General features: G+C 36.1%; 1 protein-coding gene across 2 annotated transcripts in view; it reads left to right on the forward strand.

Annotated features, from left to right (window-relative positions):
* Positions 1-15,279, forward strand: part of MED13 (mediator complex subunit 13) — a 105,035-nt gene that overhangs the window by 49,037 nt on the left and 40,719 nt on the right. For both annotated transcript variants that reach the window (XM_055320304.1, XM_055320311.1), the window contains exons 10-12: positions 11,363-11,576; positions 13,169-13,250; positions 14,936-15,057. In XM_055320304.1, the coding sequence (XP_055176279.1) occupies positions 11,363-11,576; positions 13,169-13,250; positions 14,936-15,057 (418 nt within the window). The remainder of the gene's footprint in view (positions 1-11,362; positions 11,577-13,168; positions 13,251-14,935; positions 15,058-15,279) is intronic.

The raw sequence follows: 15,279 nt of genomic DNA on the forward strand, positions 1-15,279 counted from the left end.
TCAAGCATCATTTAAAATGTCATTGAACATTTAGATTTCCTCTATATAAATAGATATCCTTTATTCCATTTTTCTTTTCCTTTTTTCCCCCAATTCTTTGCACGTTCTCGCTATTAATCTTATATTAGTTATATGTGCTACAGATATCTTCCCCCATTTTATGGTTTGCCTTTGTGACATACTTTAGGTGGTAAGCTCTTTGGGTCTCCTTTTACTATGTTATTCTGATAACATTTATATTCTGTCCCATAAGCCTTTTGCATTTTTAGCTATAGACTTTTCTAAAAGGTGAAAGTCACCCAACAAAACACCATTATAGTCATTAAAAGTATCTTCTTACCATTTCAAGACCAAGTAGTAGTAGTATTACCCTGATGTTAGCAAAAGTATTGAGTCTTTTTTTTTTTTTTTTAAGATTTTATTTATTTATTCATGCGACACAAGAGAGAGGCACAGGCACAGGCAGAGGGAGATGGAGAAGCAGGCGCGCCATGCAGGGAGCCTGATGCGGGACTTAATCCTGGGTCTCTAGGATTGCACCCCAGGCCGAAGGCGGCACTAAACTGCTGAGTCTTTTCTTTAGCTTAGAATTTAAAAATTTACAAGAATATGTGCAGATATAGTAATCTTTTGTTCAGTCCTTATATTGGGCATTTGTAGACAGCTGGCTCAGTTTGAAGTCTTTTTTTTTTTTTCGTCCCCCCCCCCCCCCCCCCCGTGTCTTGCTGCTGGGAAGTTCTCTTCTTGTATAATATCTGCATTTTTTTTCCTCATTCACTGTGGAACCTCTGTAATTCACGTGTTGAGCTTCTGTATTTTCTCTCATTTTCCATTTGTTTTTTTCCTTTATATTCTAAGAGGATTTCTCAGATTTCTTCTAGGCCTTTCTTGAAGTCTTAAAATTTATTGCTCATGTTTTATTTCTGAACTTTTTTTAAAAAGTTCATCCTCTTTTTGTTTAATCTATATTTCTTTCCTTTTTTTTTTTTTTTAAAGATTTTATTTATTTATTCATGATAGGCAGAGACACAGGCAGAGGGAGAAGCAGGCTCCATTTAGGAAGCCCAATATGGGACTCGATCCCAGGACTTGGGGATCAGGCCCTGAGTCAAAGATAAGACACCCAACCGCTGAGCCACCCAGGCGTCCCAATTTTTGTCTTTAGAATGACTTTATTTTCATATTTTTACTATCCTGCCTCTCATCACTTTTTTTTTTTTTTAAATGATAGTCACACACAGAGAGAGAGACATAGGCAGAGAGAGAAGCAGGCTCCATGCACCGGGAGCCCGACGTGGGATTCGATCCCGGGTCTCCAGGATTGTGCCCTGGGCCAAAGACAGGTGCCAAACCGCTGTGCCACCTGGGGATCCCTCTCATCACTTTATTAAATAATTATTTCTTCATAAACTTTTTTTTTTTATTGAGAGGAAGAGAGGGGCAGAAAGAAACTTAAGCAGGCCTCATGCCCAGCTCAAAACCCAGTGGTAGGGATCCCTGGGTGGTGCAGCGGTTTGGCGCCTGCCTTTGGCCCAGGGCGCGATCCTGGAGACCCGGGATCGAATCCCACATCGGACTGCCGGTGCATGGAGCCTGCTTCTCCCTCTGCCTATGTCTCTGCCTCTCTCTCTTTCTCTCTCTGTGGCTATAATAAATACATACATACATACATACATACATACATACATACATACATAAATGAATAAATAAATGAATGAATAAATGAATGAATAAATAAATAAATAAATAAATAAATAAATAAATAAATAAATACAAAAAATTAAAAAAAAAACAACAAAACCTAGTGGTGGTGGTGAGGGAGATGCTCACAATTCTGAGATCATGACCTGAGGTGAAATGAAGAGATGCTTACTTGACTGAGCCACCCAGGTGCCCCTCTTCATAAACATTTTATTTCACTTATTTTTAAAAGTTTTATTTATTTATTCATGAGAGACAGAGAGAGGAAGAGACATAGGCAAAGGGAGAAGCAGGCTCCATGCAGGGAGCCCGATGTGATACTTGATCCCAGGACCCAAGGATCATGACCTGAGCTGAAGGCAGACAGACGCTCAACTGCTGAGCCACTCAGGCATCTCTCTTCATACACATTTTAGAATGAAGGAAGGAATAGGGGAGCCGATTGGCAGGCCTTAGTAAATAATTTAGTTATTATCAGTTCTGTGTACTGTTTTATGATAACAGTGTTGGGAATGATTTGGAGGGGAGGCCTGGTGCCTAAATTCCAGAATGAAGAGGATGTCAAGTCTTGGGTCTTTACCAGGTAGCTTATTCATTTTTCTTAGAAAAGAAACCCTTTTTTTCCCTTCCATTTTCAGCTTTTATTTTCAATTCTGTCTAAAGATACAGGTCCAGATTTTCTCTTATTTTGGGGGGGGGGCAGTTTGGCTCCCCTGTTGTTTATATAGGTTGCCTGTAGTCCCCTCTTGCATATTCTATCTAAGCTATGTGCTTTCTCTCCTCTATTTTCATTGATTTTGAGCTTCCCTGAGACTAAGCCAAATTAAAATGTCTGACCTATTTGTAGCCTCTCTTATTTTCTCTACTGTTAAAGACTTATTCTCTTTTAATATTCCTTATTATTTTAGTAAACAAAACTGAGTGCCTTACTTATCTAGCTCTTTGAATCTTAAAAGTATTTTAATTTTTTTTAAGATTTTAATTTAATTTATTTATTTGCGAGAGAGCACAAGCAGCAGGGAGAGGGAGAGGAAGAAGCAGACTCCCTGCTGATCGGAGAGCCAGATGCGGTACTCCATCCCAAGACCCTAGGATCATGATCTGAGCCTAAGGGGCAGGCGCTTAACCAACTGGGCTGCCCAGGCGCCCCGTCTTGTTTTGTTTTAATTAAAACTAATTTGGATATGAAATTTAGGAACTTCAGGATACCCTCAGGATCATGGAAGAAAACTAGCTTGTTTAATAACTAGTCAGGGGGTCTCTTCAAAGCAAACGATGTCTTAGAAATAAGTCTTAAAAGATCTTAGTCTTATTTGTGCTGAATATAATATAAACGTCCAACTCTTGTCTGAAACTACTGTTGGTTTCATTGTTTCCATATCTCTCTGCATATATTCTCTATACAGTAGAGTGATCATTGTTAAACATTGTTACTCATTTGCTTAAAATTAAAACTCTTTAGTAGTTTCCCTTTATGTTTAGAATAAATTCCAAACTCTTGGGATACCTGGGTGGCTCAGTGGTTGAGCATCTGCCTTTGTTGTTTTGTTTTTGTTTTTAAAGATTTTATTTATTTATTCATGAGACAGACAGACACACACACACACACACACACACACACACACACAGAGAGAGAAGCAGGCTCCATGCAGGGAGCCTGATGTGGGACTTGATTCTGGGTCTCCAGGATCAGGCCCTGGACTAAAGGCGGCGCTAAACTGCTGAGCCGCCTGGGCTGCCCAAGCATCTGCCTTTGGCTCAGGTTGTGATTCTGGGGTGCTGGGATTGAGTCCTGCATCAGGCTCCCTGCCGGCAGCCTGCTTCTTCCTCTGCCTGTGTTTTAGTCTCTCTCTCTCTCGGTCTCTCATGAATAAATAAAATCTTAAAAAAGAAAAAAAAAAAATCCAAACTCTTTTTCCTCATCTGTAAGATTCTGCCCAGTTCCTACCTAGCTCTTTACTTTTACCTACTACTCCTATGTGCTTCCTGACTTAATGACTTCAGCTTTCTTGCTCTCCCTTTAGAAAGCCAAGCTCATTCCTAATGGCCTTTAGAATTGTATTACAGATGGGGAAACAGCTGGCCCCTTATTATTCAGCTGTGCTGAAAAGTTACCTTCTCTGGAAGTACTTTCTTGACTATTTTATCCTAAACTATGGCTTTTCTTCACTCCCTAGATCACTACCTATCTCGTACACTGCTTTCATTTTTTTCCTTTATATATAACATCTGAAACTACATGATGTATTTGTTAATTATCTTTCCCGTATTAAAATGTAAGCTGTATGAGAGCAAGGACTCTCCGTCTTGTTTATTGCTGCATTCCTCCCGTATATACCCCCTCCCCCAAAAAATTCTAGACCCATAGTAGACATTCAGCAAATGTTTGGATAAATGAAACAATAGTATGGCCCTATGATTTTATGATTTTATTTTATTTTATTTTTTTTTGATTTTATGATTTTAGAACTTGTTTCCTTTCTAGATGATATTTTCTTACCTAATGTATATAAAATGTAGCATTTTGAATATATTTAGTTTTACAAACTTAAAGGGTAAGTTTTTATGGGCATATCATATTCATAAGAATCCTAGCCATAACTTTAAATAACTATGTTAGCTGCTTCTGTGCATGAATATCTATAAGTGAAATGAAATGAAGATCTCTTAGAAGTTAATGCAGTTTAACTTTAGAATCTTTTCTGAAATTATTTGACATTTTCCTCATTCAATAAGAATGAGAAGGAAGAAGCGTAATGTAGAACGGTAACATGCAGAGTAGAATGGTGCTGGGTCATGACTATGTAAATTAGGGAAATAACATGCTTCTGTCTGTTCCTGGTCACCCTTTTTTCCTCTTCATAAAAAGAAAAGACTGAATAAAAAGTTTTTTTTTTTTAAATTTTTATTTATTTATGATAGTCACACAGAGAGAGAGAGAGAGGCAGAGACATAGGCAGAGAGAGAAGCAGGCTCCATGCACCGGGAGCCCGACGTGGGATTCGATCCCGGGGCTCCAGGATCGCGCCCTGGGCTAAAGGCAGGCGCCAAACCGCTGCGCCACCCAGGGATCCTTTTTTTTTTTTTTTTTTTTTTTTTTTAAATTCTGTGTCTCATGTGAGTATTGTTTTGGTTACATCAGTTACCAAAATGGGTATTGTCTCACAATTTACTTTTAGATAGAATCCTTTTTATTACTATCGTAGATTAGACTATGGAAAATATCACTTCAGCTGCTTAGCTACTTGAAATATGAACTAAAACATTTACGGAATATAATTGTTCTATATTTGATAGGTTACAAGTTTTTTGTTTTTATGTTTTAATTATCTGGATGATTCTTTTCCTTTTGTAGTTAACTGTTCTGTGGCAAAAGTTCTCAATTGGGGCAGTTTCTTATTCCTTTACTCATACTTTCCAGGTGACATTTGACAGTGTTAGAGACAGTTTAGATGATCATAATTGGGAGTGTGCCACTATTTGGTAGGTAGAGGTCAGGGATGAAATGTCCTACAATATATATAGGACAGTCCTTAACAACAGAGCCCAAAATGTTAATAGTGTTGGGGTGCTTTAATATCATGAATCACTTTTAACGGAAATTTGAACTCTAGAATAAATTATTAAAATAGGCCAAACCTGTTTACTGATTAGTTTTACTAGGGAGATGTCCCATACTATTATTCAGTAAAATACTTGGCATGGGCCTTGATGTTTGCATTATGCTAAAGCAAAAGTTTTGGTTTTTTATTTCATATGTTAAAAGGATCTTGTTTGGATAGCTTAGTAATTCAGGTCCTGCTATTAATGTTACTTGATTTAACAATAATGTCATGAGGATCATCAGATATCCCATCATTAAAATAAATTCTATGAATTAATATTCTCTCTTGGTGGCATTTAAACAACCTTCCTAAATTCTTTATAGAAGCATTGTATAGCTTTAAAGATATCATATGATCTTTTCTAGTCATAGAATGATCCATTCAGAAGTCTAGATTGTTTTATATATAAATAAGTTTCTGAGTTATTACCTAGACTTGTTATTTCTAATCTTTTTCCATAATTGAGTTTTGTATTTATTTAGTATTCATTCATTCATTCATTCATTCATTCATGAGACACAGAAAGAGAGGGGCAGACATAGGCAGAGGGAGAAGCAAGCTCCATGAAGGGAGCCCGATGCAGGACTCAATCTTGGGACTTGATCCCAGGACCCTGGGACCATGCCCTGAGCCAAAGGCAGACCCTCAACTGCTGAGCCACTCAGGTGTCCCCATAGTTGAGTTTTGAAAGTTTATTTATTTATTTATTAATACATTTTTTATTGGTGTTCAGTTTGCCAACATACAGAATAACACCCAGTGCTCATCCTGTCAGGTGCCCCCCTCAGTGCCCGTCACCCATTCACCCCCGCCCCTCGCCCTCTTCCCCTTCCACCACCCCTAGTTCGTTTCCCAGAGTTAGGAGTCTTTATGTTTTGTCTCCCTTTCTGATATGAAAGTGTATTTAAATATATGACAGTTAATTAGGGGGCTGTTGTAACCTCTAAATTATTTCATCCTTAGAAACATTATCTTTTTTTTTTTAATTTTTAAAAGTTTATTTATTCATGAGAGACACACAGAGAGAGAGGCAGAGACATAAGCAGAAGGAGAAGCAGGCTCCATGCAGGAAGCCCGATGTGAGACTTGTTCTCGGGACTCCGGGATCACGCCCTGAGCCAAAGGCAGATGCTCAACTGCTGAGCCACTCAGGCGTCCCCATTATCTTTCTTTTTAAATTCATATTCCTCAAAGATATATTTTATCAGTTTGAATAAAACTGAAGTTTCTCTAGTATGCAAGATGCTGTAAGGCACTGTCAGTATAAAATAAATTTGCTCCTGGCCTTAAATGAAATTGTAATCTAATGGAAAATAAAATTCAGTTCTCTGATAGAAGTACATATAAACTATGTTAGGGATGGAGAACCAGAGTGAAGTAGAGTTTAATTCCATTCATGAAGATCCAGAAGTTTATATAGTTGGGTAAGGATAGATTCCCAGATGTTGCTTAGTAGTTTGGTATGTCATGATAAGAAATTAGACCTGAAAGGTGGAGTAGGGCTACATAATGGAATAGCAAAATATTGTTTATAAGCTTATATATTATCCTTGAGATGATAGGGGTACTGTTACTAGTTTTTTTGAGGAAGATAAAAACAGGGTTTTGGAAAATAAGTATTTTATAAATATTAATCAAGTAGCATTATTGAAAGATTGTTTGGAATGAAGAGATACATATATTTATGAAAGGACATTAGTTTGGACATCTTGAATAGCTCAGGTATAAGGTGATTGAAGGCCCAAGGAAAATTAGAAAGAGATTGTTAGGGATGTGTGGAATTTTTTTTGTTTTGTTTTAGATTTTTATTTATTCATGAGAGAGACTGAGAGAGAGAGAGAGAGAGAGAAAGAGAGGCAGAGACATAGGCAGAGGGAGAGGCTGACTCCCTTTTGGGAGCGTGATGTAGGACTCAATCCCAGGACTCCAGGATCACAACCTGAGCTGAAGGCAGGCATTCAACCACTGAGCCACCCAGGCGTCCCAGGGATGTGTGGCTTTTGTGGATGTAGAGTAGACTGAAGAGCTGTAAAGGAACGGTAAAGTAGAGGAGTAACCGGAGAGTTAAAGACCATATTTATTTTATGAGGGAAAGAGGAGGAAAAACAGATTTGAACACTTCTACCTTTTTATTTACTTTAGACTAAATCTTAAGCTTAATTTCTATGATTTTTTTTTTAAAGTTCAAGAAATGTTAATCCTTTGTTATCTTGAAGGAGAGGGATTGGGAAATTTAAATGTTTCAGCTATGCCTTGGTGTACAATATGGCTTAACTATGTGCTTGTAATACATATACATTATAAATTAGTGAATTCAGTTTTATAAGTCTGCTTAAAGATTCAATCAGGCAGTTGTCAAGTGTCTGAAACTTAGGAGAGGAAACTTCTGTTAACCCAGTTGGAATAATGTATAATGCAAAGAGCAACAAGAATGGATCAGTATAGGGATCCCTGGGTGGCGCGGGGGTTTGGCGCCTGCCTTTGGCCCGGGCGTGATCCTGGAGACCCGGGATCGAATCCCATGTCAGGCTCCCGGTGCATGGAGCCTGCTTCTCCCTCTGCCTGTGTCTCTGTCTCTCTCTCTCTCTCTGTGACTATCATAAATAATAAATAAAAATTTTAAAAAAAGAATGTATCAGTATAAAAAGAACAACTTTTAAAATGAAAGTTGACTTTTACCAGGTGTATGCCATTTTAGAAAGTGAGGAAGGAGAAATTTGGACATTTATTTATGTTAAGTGAAAACTCAATTTCCATTTGGTATAAATAAGGTTTTCCATTGATTGCTATTTACGGGTGCTACTGTGCTTCCATAATAGGTAGATAAACAAAAGAAAGCAATACTTAGTTTAATTAATTCTAGGTAATATTGTCATATCTTGTCTGGAAGAATTTTTATTGAATAAAAGCCTAAAAGCATGTGCTACTCTAAGCTATGTTAAATTCTCTACAAAAATATTTTAGGAGGGGTGGTTCAGTTGGCTAAGTGTCCGACTCTTGATTTTTGCTTAGTTCATGACCTCTCAGGGTGGTGAGATCAAGCCCCTCATTGGGCTTTGTCAGTAGATAGTCTGTTTGAGATTCTCTTCCTTTCACACTCCCCCTTCCCAGCTCACGTGCACAGGCATTCTCTCTCTCTCAAATAAATTACAGTTGATGAGTAATAAAAAAGTAATTTCAGTTTTCTTTGGGGTTTGCAAAGCTTCCTGTACATGGCTGTACCTAGTCCTCTTCCAGTTTGTTTGTATTTAGCTTTTTATCTTATTGAAACTATCTCTGTAGTTAACCATTTGGCTATATGTGAAAGTTTCTTTTAGAAAAGGAGAGGTGTTATTTCTGTTTCACAAAAGTACATGTATACTAAATAATTGGAGAGTGATGAAATAACTGAGTTTTTAATCCAGCATCTTTTAAAAATCACAATTTTTCTATTATAATTTTTAAATATAGATGGATGTGTAATGTAAATTATATTTTAAAATTTGTTGTGACTTGATACTCTTGATATTATTAACTACATTTAAATTCTTTGCATATCCCAATGTCTGTGAGAATTATTCAATAAAATAACAAGTTGTCTTTAGGCACTGCATTTGGTTTACTCATTTTTATTCTTAACAGAGCCCTATGCAGTAGCATTGGTTCTTTTAATGTTACTGCACACTAATTTAACTACCTATGTAAACAGTGTGGCAGTTTTCCTGCTTCCGCCAGAGGACAACTTAATATGAAAAAGATTTGTTTTATTCAGCCCTACACAGAGTAGTAGAGTTTTTCAGGTTGGTGGTGGGGCGGGGGAGTGGAATCTTACACTTTTCCCTTATGAATAGTTACTTGAATATACATACTTAAAATCCATCTAGCCCCTAACCTTGCTATATTACCTTAGCAAACCGTTTGTTTCCTCATAATTTACACATCAAAGTCAGAGAACATACCCTTTATTTCCTATCTTAAAAGGTTAATTTAAGTATTAAAGTCTGTCAGAGTAGATGGAAGAACCAGTTTTAGAGTATTTATGTTAGAAGCTAATAGTTCAAAAAACAGTTATTTAGGGTCTAACATGGTAAGGTATAAAAGCTACTCTTAAATATTCATTTATAGAACAGAACTATTCTAACAATTGTGAAACATATCCCTGTTGACTAGTTAGCACCATGTTCTCATGGAAAAAAGTTTTTGTAGACTTGGGATTTTAGTTTTGGTGATAAATCTAGGGCATATTGGGAATAAAAATGGCATATATGATATTTGATAGCATATTAGGAAATATCAGTTATGTTTGATGGCCTATATTTCAACCTTAGCTTGCAAGAGTATAGAGTGCTTCTCGTGCTGGGCATTGGTGAATAGATTTAAAAATCCAATATCCCTCTCATTCAGAGATTTTATGAGCTAGCAAATGCCTTCATCATTCTCACATCTTACATCTCTTAACTTTCTGTCTTAAATTACAGGACAGATAAGTGGCAGCAGTGTCACTTTCTGACAAAGATGGTTTATTTCAAAGTACATGCTATTGTATTTTAGGGTTATTATGCAACCACAACATCTCTATCCTATGTGGCTTTTAGATATTCATTTAGGAAATATATATTGAGTAACTTATACATGCCAGACACTGTTCTAGGCATTTGAGTTAATTTAGTGAACAAAGACAAGCTCCCCATCATTTAGGGGCTTATATCCTAGTGAGAGTGACAATCAACTATGAACATAAGTTATAAGTGCTATAGAGGGAAAAATAGAGCAGGGCAAGGGGGTTCAGTGTTGAGGCAATTGGGCATTTTGCAATTTTAAATAAGGACTCGTACATAAAGTGACATTTAAACAAAACTTTTAGCAAGTGAGGAAGATGGCCATGCTGATATTTGGAGAAAGAATGCTCCAAACAAAAGGGAATAGCCAGGAATGTGTCTGGTCTGTTAGAGGAACATCAAGCAAATTCTTGGAAGCAGAGTGAGAGGGGAAGTAGAATAACAGAAGATGAAGTTGGAGAGGAAAAGAGGAGAAAGATCATGGAAAGCTTTGGTAGGATTTTAGTTTTTATTCAGAATAAAATAGTCCTTATAGGATTTTGACTATGGTTTGCTTCTTTCTGGCAGCATGGGAAACTCAGTTTTATAAACCACAGAAAACATGAATCTGGGAGTCAAAAAGTATCTTACACAAACCAAAATCAAATCATTCAGTATTCACACTCACCCAGCACCCTGGTCTTCAGAAAGAGAAAAGTCCTGATGCTTTCCAGGATTCTGGTGGTGCATATCAGCTTGTTGTGATTTCTCCTTCTCTTAACCTAAGATTTCAGCTTTCTTTGGTGTCAGTTTCTACTATTTTGTGTTTCCAACTTCACTGTTGTCTCCTGTCTTGTTCTGTTGTCCTTTGTCATTTTACTGGTTATTTTAGGAGAGTACAAAGAAACATGTTTATTAGTCACCATGTGAAACCATAAGGCTGATAATATAAAAATAGATTTTCCAATATGATCAGAAAAAACCTCTGAGGTACTTGCACTGAAACTTGCCGTTATAAAGCCTCTTGTCAGAATTAATAATTATTATGTTATTTTCATGAAACAAATCAGATCTTTAAAAATTTTAAACTGAATCCATTCATGCAGTACGAAAAGGATAATCGCCTTTGTTGTAGTATAAATTGTATAAAGCTACTCTTGTCTCAACCATTTAGCCCACATTTTGAGAGTTCCTGTCCTGGAGCAGTTTTGATTTAAGAGTACCTTTAAGTTAATGGATTTGTATAAGGTAGTACATTTTAGGATTTGGGAACAGAATGGATTACCAAAACGGTACATTTTGGTGGAAAGAACATATAGAGAGAGGAGGCCTAGCTTTTAGCTTCATTTCTCTGTTGCTGAATTTGAGGCTTTAATAAATCACATAACCTTTCTATACTTTGGTTTCTTCATTTATAAAATGAAGGATTGCAGGTTAGGTCACTTTAATCCTGAAAACTTTATGATTCTTAAGTCATATTGGAATTTTTTTCTGCTTTTATGGAAAATAAAATTAATTTTCTAATTTTTTTTTATGCAGGTTAATGGTGCAATGTAAGAAACCTTTAAAAGTTTCTGATGAATTAGTACAGCAATATCAAATTAAAAATCAGTATCTTTCAGCAATAGCATCTGATGCAGAGCAAGAATCTAAAATCGATCCATATGCATTTGTTGAAGGAGATGAGGAATTCCTTTTTCCTGATAAAAAAGATAGACAAAATAGTGAGAGAGAAGCTGTAAAAAAACACAAGGTGAGTAAAAGAAATCAGAGTATACCACAGGGTCACTGAAGATTTGTAACAATGCATATAGTACCATACTTCTCTCTTTTTTTTTTTTCTTTTAAAATAGCTTTTAAAAAATAGAAGAGATTTATCATTAGGAAAAAAATTTTTTTTGAGAACAAGGGGGAGCAAGGTGGGGAGACACTGGGAAAGAGAGGGTTATTTTTTTTTAAGATTTTATTTATTTGAGAGAGAGCAGGAGTGGGGAGGAGGGGCAGAGGGAGAAAGTAAAGCAGACTCCCTGCTGAGCAGGATGTCTGATATGGGGCTAGATCCCAGGACCATGAGATCATGACCTGAGTTGAAGGCAGATGCTTAACTGACTGAGCCACCCAGGTGTCGAAAGAGAGAGGGAGAGTGTGAGAGAGTGAGTGTGAGAGAGTGTGAGTCTTAAGTAGGCTCCTCACCCAGTGCAGAGCCTGAAATGGGGCTTGAGCTCGTGATCCTGAGATCATGACTTAAGCAGAAATCAGGAGTTGGACACTTAACTGACTGAGCCACCCATGTGCCTCAGGAAAACTTTAAAAAAAAAAAAAAGGTGAATCAGGCACAGCATACAGAATTTAAGAGCTTATGTGGACTTCATAGCTGGTCTCTCATACTGAAAAGATTGTTACTGTTCAGGAGTTTTTGTGTTAAAGAGTACATTAACTTCTGTGATATTGAAGTCGGGGTATTTAAGTAGATAAACTATTTTAACACTGAGTTAAAATATGGTATAGGTGAATTGCATTTTCAGAAATATAATAAAATACACTGCTGAGTTTATAAAATACATATTTTTGAATGTGCGTTAAGAACTTATAGTGTCCCTTGAAGTAATATGTTTAATGTAGGATATGGAAGTATTTACTAAATTTTAAAAATTAAATATTAGAGGATCTATTAAGCACAAGGTAACTCTTGGATAAGAACTTTGCCTTAAATATAAAATATGGAGGGCAGCCTGGGTGGCTCAGCGGTTTTAGCGCCGCCTTCAGTCCAGGGCGTGATCCTGGAGACCCGGGATCGAATCCCACGTCAGGCTCCCTGCATGGAGCCTGTTTCTCTCTCTGCCTGTGTCTCTGCCTTTCTCTCTCACTCTCTCGCTCTCTCTGTGTCTCTCATGAGTAAATAAAATCTTTTAAAAAAATAAAACAAAATATGGAAATTTAAAAAATTGTGAAAAGGACTCAGTTACAAGTTTAGTACAGAGAATTCATTTCACAAAGTTTTAACCTTACTAAGTGCCTGGTACTTGAAATTTTGTCCTTTGGTAAATATGAAAACAGTAGTAGCTGGGAAGGCTATAGGTACTATAGAAAGAACATGGACTTTGGAATTTTACAGATTTAGGTTGGAATCCCAGTTCCTCTTTTTATTTATCAGATATATTTCCTGGATTATCTTTAGAACTGTATTTATAAATTGAACATAGTACTTCCTTATCATATAGGCTAGTTGTGGGAATTAGTATGTCTATAGAACACCTAGCGGGGATGCTTGACATGTAATTATTCAAAAGTTGGAAGATTTTGTTAAATTATATATTTTAATCTAATATGTAATACTTTTTGCAGGTAGAAGATGGGCCATCTAGTGTAACAGTGTTATCACATGAAGAAGATGCTATGTCATTATTTAGTCCCTCTATCAAGCAAGGTAAAACTTCCGTATTCTAATCAAAATGTTGCATTCTAGGATTATTACTACAAAGTAATTTGATATTATTGGATTTAACAATGATCCTTTAAAAATAATTCATATGTTTCATAAGGAGGTTAAAATGATGGGTTTATTGTTTGTTTTGTACTGAGAGAATCAAGTTAAGGTGATAGAAATTCTGTTTTGAATTGTTGGAACTTTACTTTCTCACAAATAAAAATAGTTCTCATCTGTAAAATTAGATTTAAAGAAATCATTGCCTAAGGTCTTTCTTAGATCTGAAAACTTACAAATTAGTCTTGACTGTAATTTTGTTGTCCTTTCTCATTCAAATTAGAACTTTTGCTAAAATTATTAATTTAACCAATATTTACCAAGCAAGTGATACATGTAGGCACTGTTCTTGCCACTGAGGATGCTGTGGCCGAGGCTCCACTTTGAAAGTATCTTGGCTAGGGCTTGTTGTGCTTGGAATAGAGAGACACGGCATGTTATTTCTTTTACAAAATCTATTTAACTTCTGATGAAGGCAAAGGAGGATGTCCTTCTGTAGATATTTTTTAGGGGCAAAGTTATGTTTTAATATAGGGGGTCAGGTCAGGCTCTGTGCAGCCAAAAACAAGGATAAGGAAGAGATGGTCTTTCATGAAGTAAATTCAATTGATAATTCCAAGTAACTTGGTAAGTTAACAGTTTGTGTTCTTTGAATATTTACCTACCCTAGAATGTAAGGAATGTATAATCTTACCTTGTGTGTTCTCAAAATATGGACCACATACCACGTTCTGGAGCATCTTTTGAGGTGGAGCTTGGAAATCTTGTTTTTTAATAAGTACTCTAGATGATTTTTTACACCAAATTTCAGAACTACTGCTCCAGTGAATTTTTAGAACTGACATGCAGAGGCACTTGGAAAGTGACCTTTATTTTTTTGAAAATGACTGTTCAGGTCACTTGATATTCCAAGGATGCTTCAGGTTATATACCAAACTGCAAATTTGTTGTTCTGTGTGGGAATGTAAAAGCTGTTTAACTTCCATTGGTATTTGTATTTTTTCTTAAGTAATCATGTATTTTCTCCCCTACAATTGGAGAAAAAGGAAAATAAAATTGTAGAACTAAAATGAAGCTTAACCAAAAGGTAACATTTATTGAGTACTTAAGTGCCTACATTGGACAAACTGCTTTAGCTATGTCCTTTCATGTTTAATTCTTGCCATTACTAAGGTTCAGAGAGGTTAAAGTTACTTGCTCAGGGTCATTCTATTACTGTTGGAGTTGATAATTCAATAATTGTCTGACTCAAGAGCCAGAGCACTTAGTCATTATACTATGCTTCTTTCACATTTCAGGAAGATAGAAAAATAAAAGTGTGTGTGTGTGTGTGTATGTGTGTGTGTACTTTTGTCCTAAGAGTGTTTATCTTTTTATTTGCTATATAAAAATAAGAATACTTAGCCATGTTACGGATTACATAGCCTTTGATGAGTTTCCTGGAGAAGTTACTACCGTTTATTTGCAACTTTATTTCTATGAAAAAATTTATAGATTTTAAGCAAATCACAATTTCTTATTGCATAATACCCTTATAAGTTGAAAGTTATCTAGCTTAAATAAATAGAATAATACTATTTGGTCAACAGAAGAATTTTTTAGTTTGTTTTTCTGATTGACATATATAGATGCTCCACGCCCTACTAGTCATGCCCGTCCGCCATCAACCAGTTTGATATATGACTCAGACCTGGCTGTCTCTTACACTGACCTTGATAATCTCTTCAATTCTGATGAAGATGAACTAACAGTGAGTATTCTATTAATGATTAAAGTTATAGTTTGCTTTTCTTGATTTTATATGGACTTATTTTTCAGAAGTAATGTGTGACTTGAATAATAGGTTTTAGCCCTGAAAAACAGGAAATATTTTGGAATAAAATTTTATTAGTTGGTTCCTTTTTTTTTTTTCTTTCTTTCTTTTTTAAAGATTTTATTTATTCATGAGAGACACAGAGAGAGATTGGGGGGG

The sequence above is a fragment of the Nyctereutes procyonoides genome, unplaced genomic scaffold (genome assembly GCF_905146905.1).
Source record: "Nyctereutes procyonoides isolate TBG_1078 unplaced genomic scaffold, NYPRO_anot_genome, whole genome shotgun sequence".
Classification (NCBI taxonomy): Eukaryota; Metazoa; Chordata; class Mammalia; order Carnivora; family Canidae; genus Nyctereutes; species Nyctereutes procyonoides.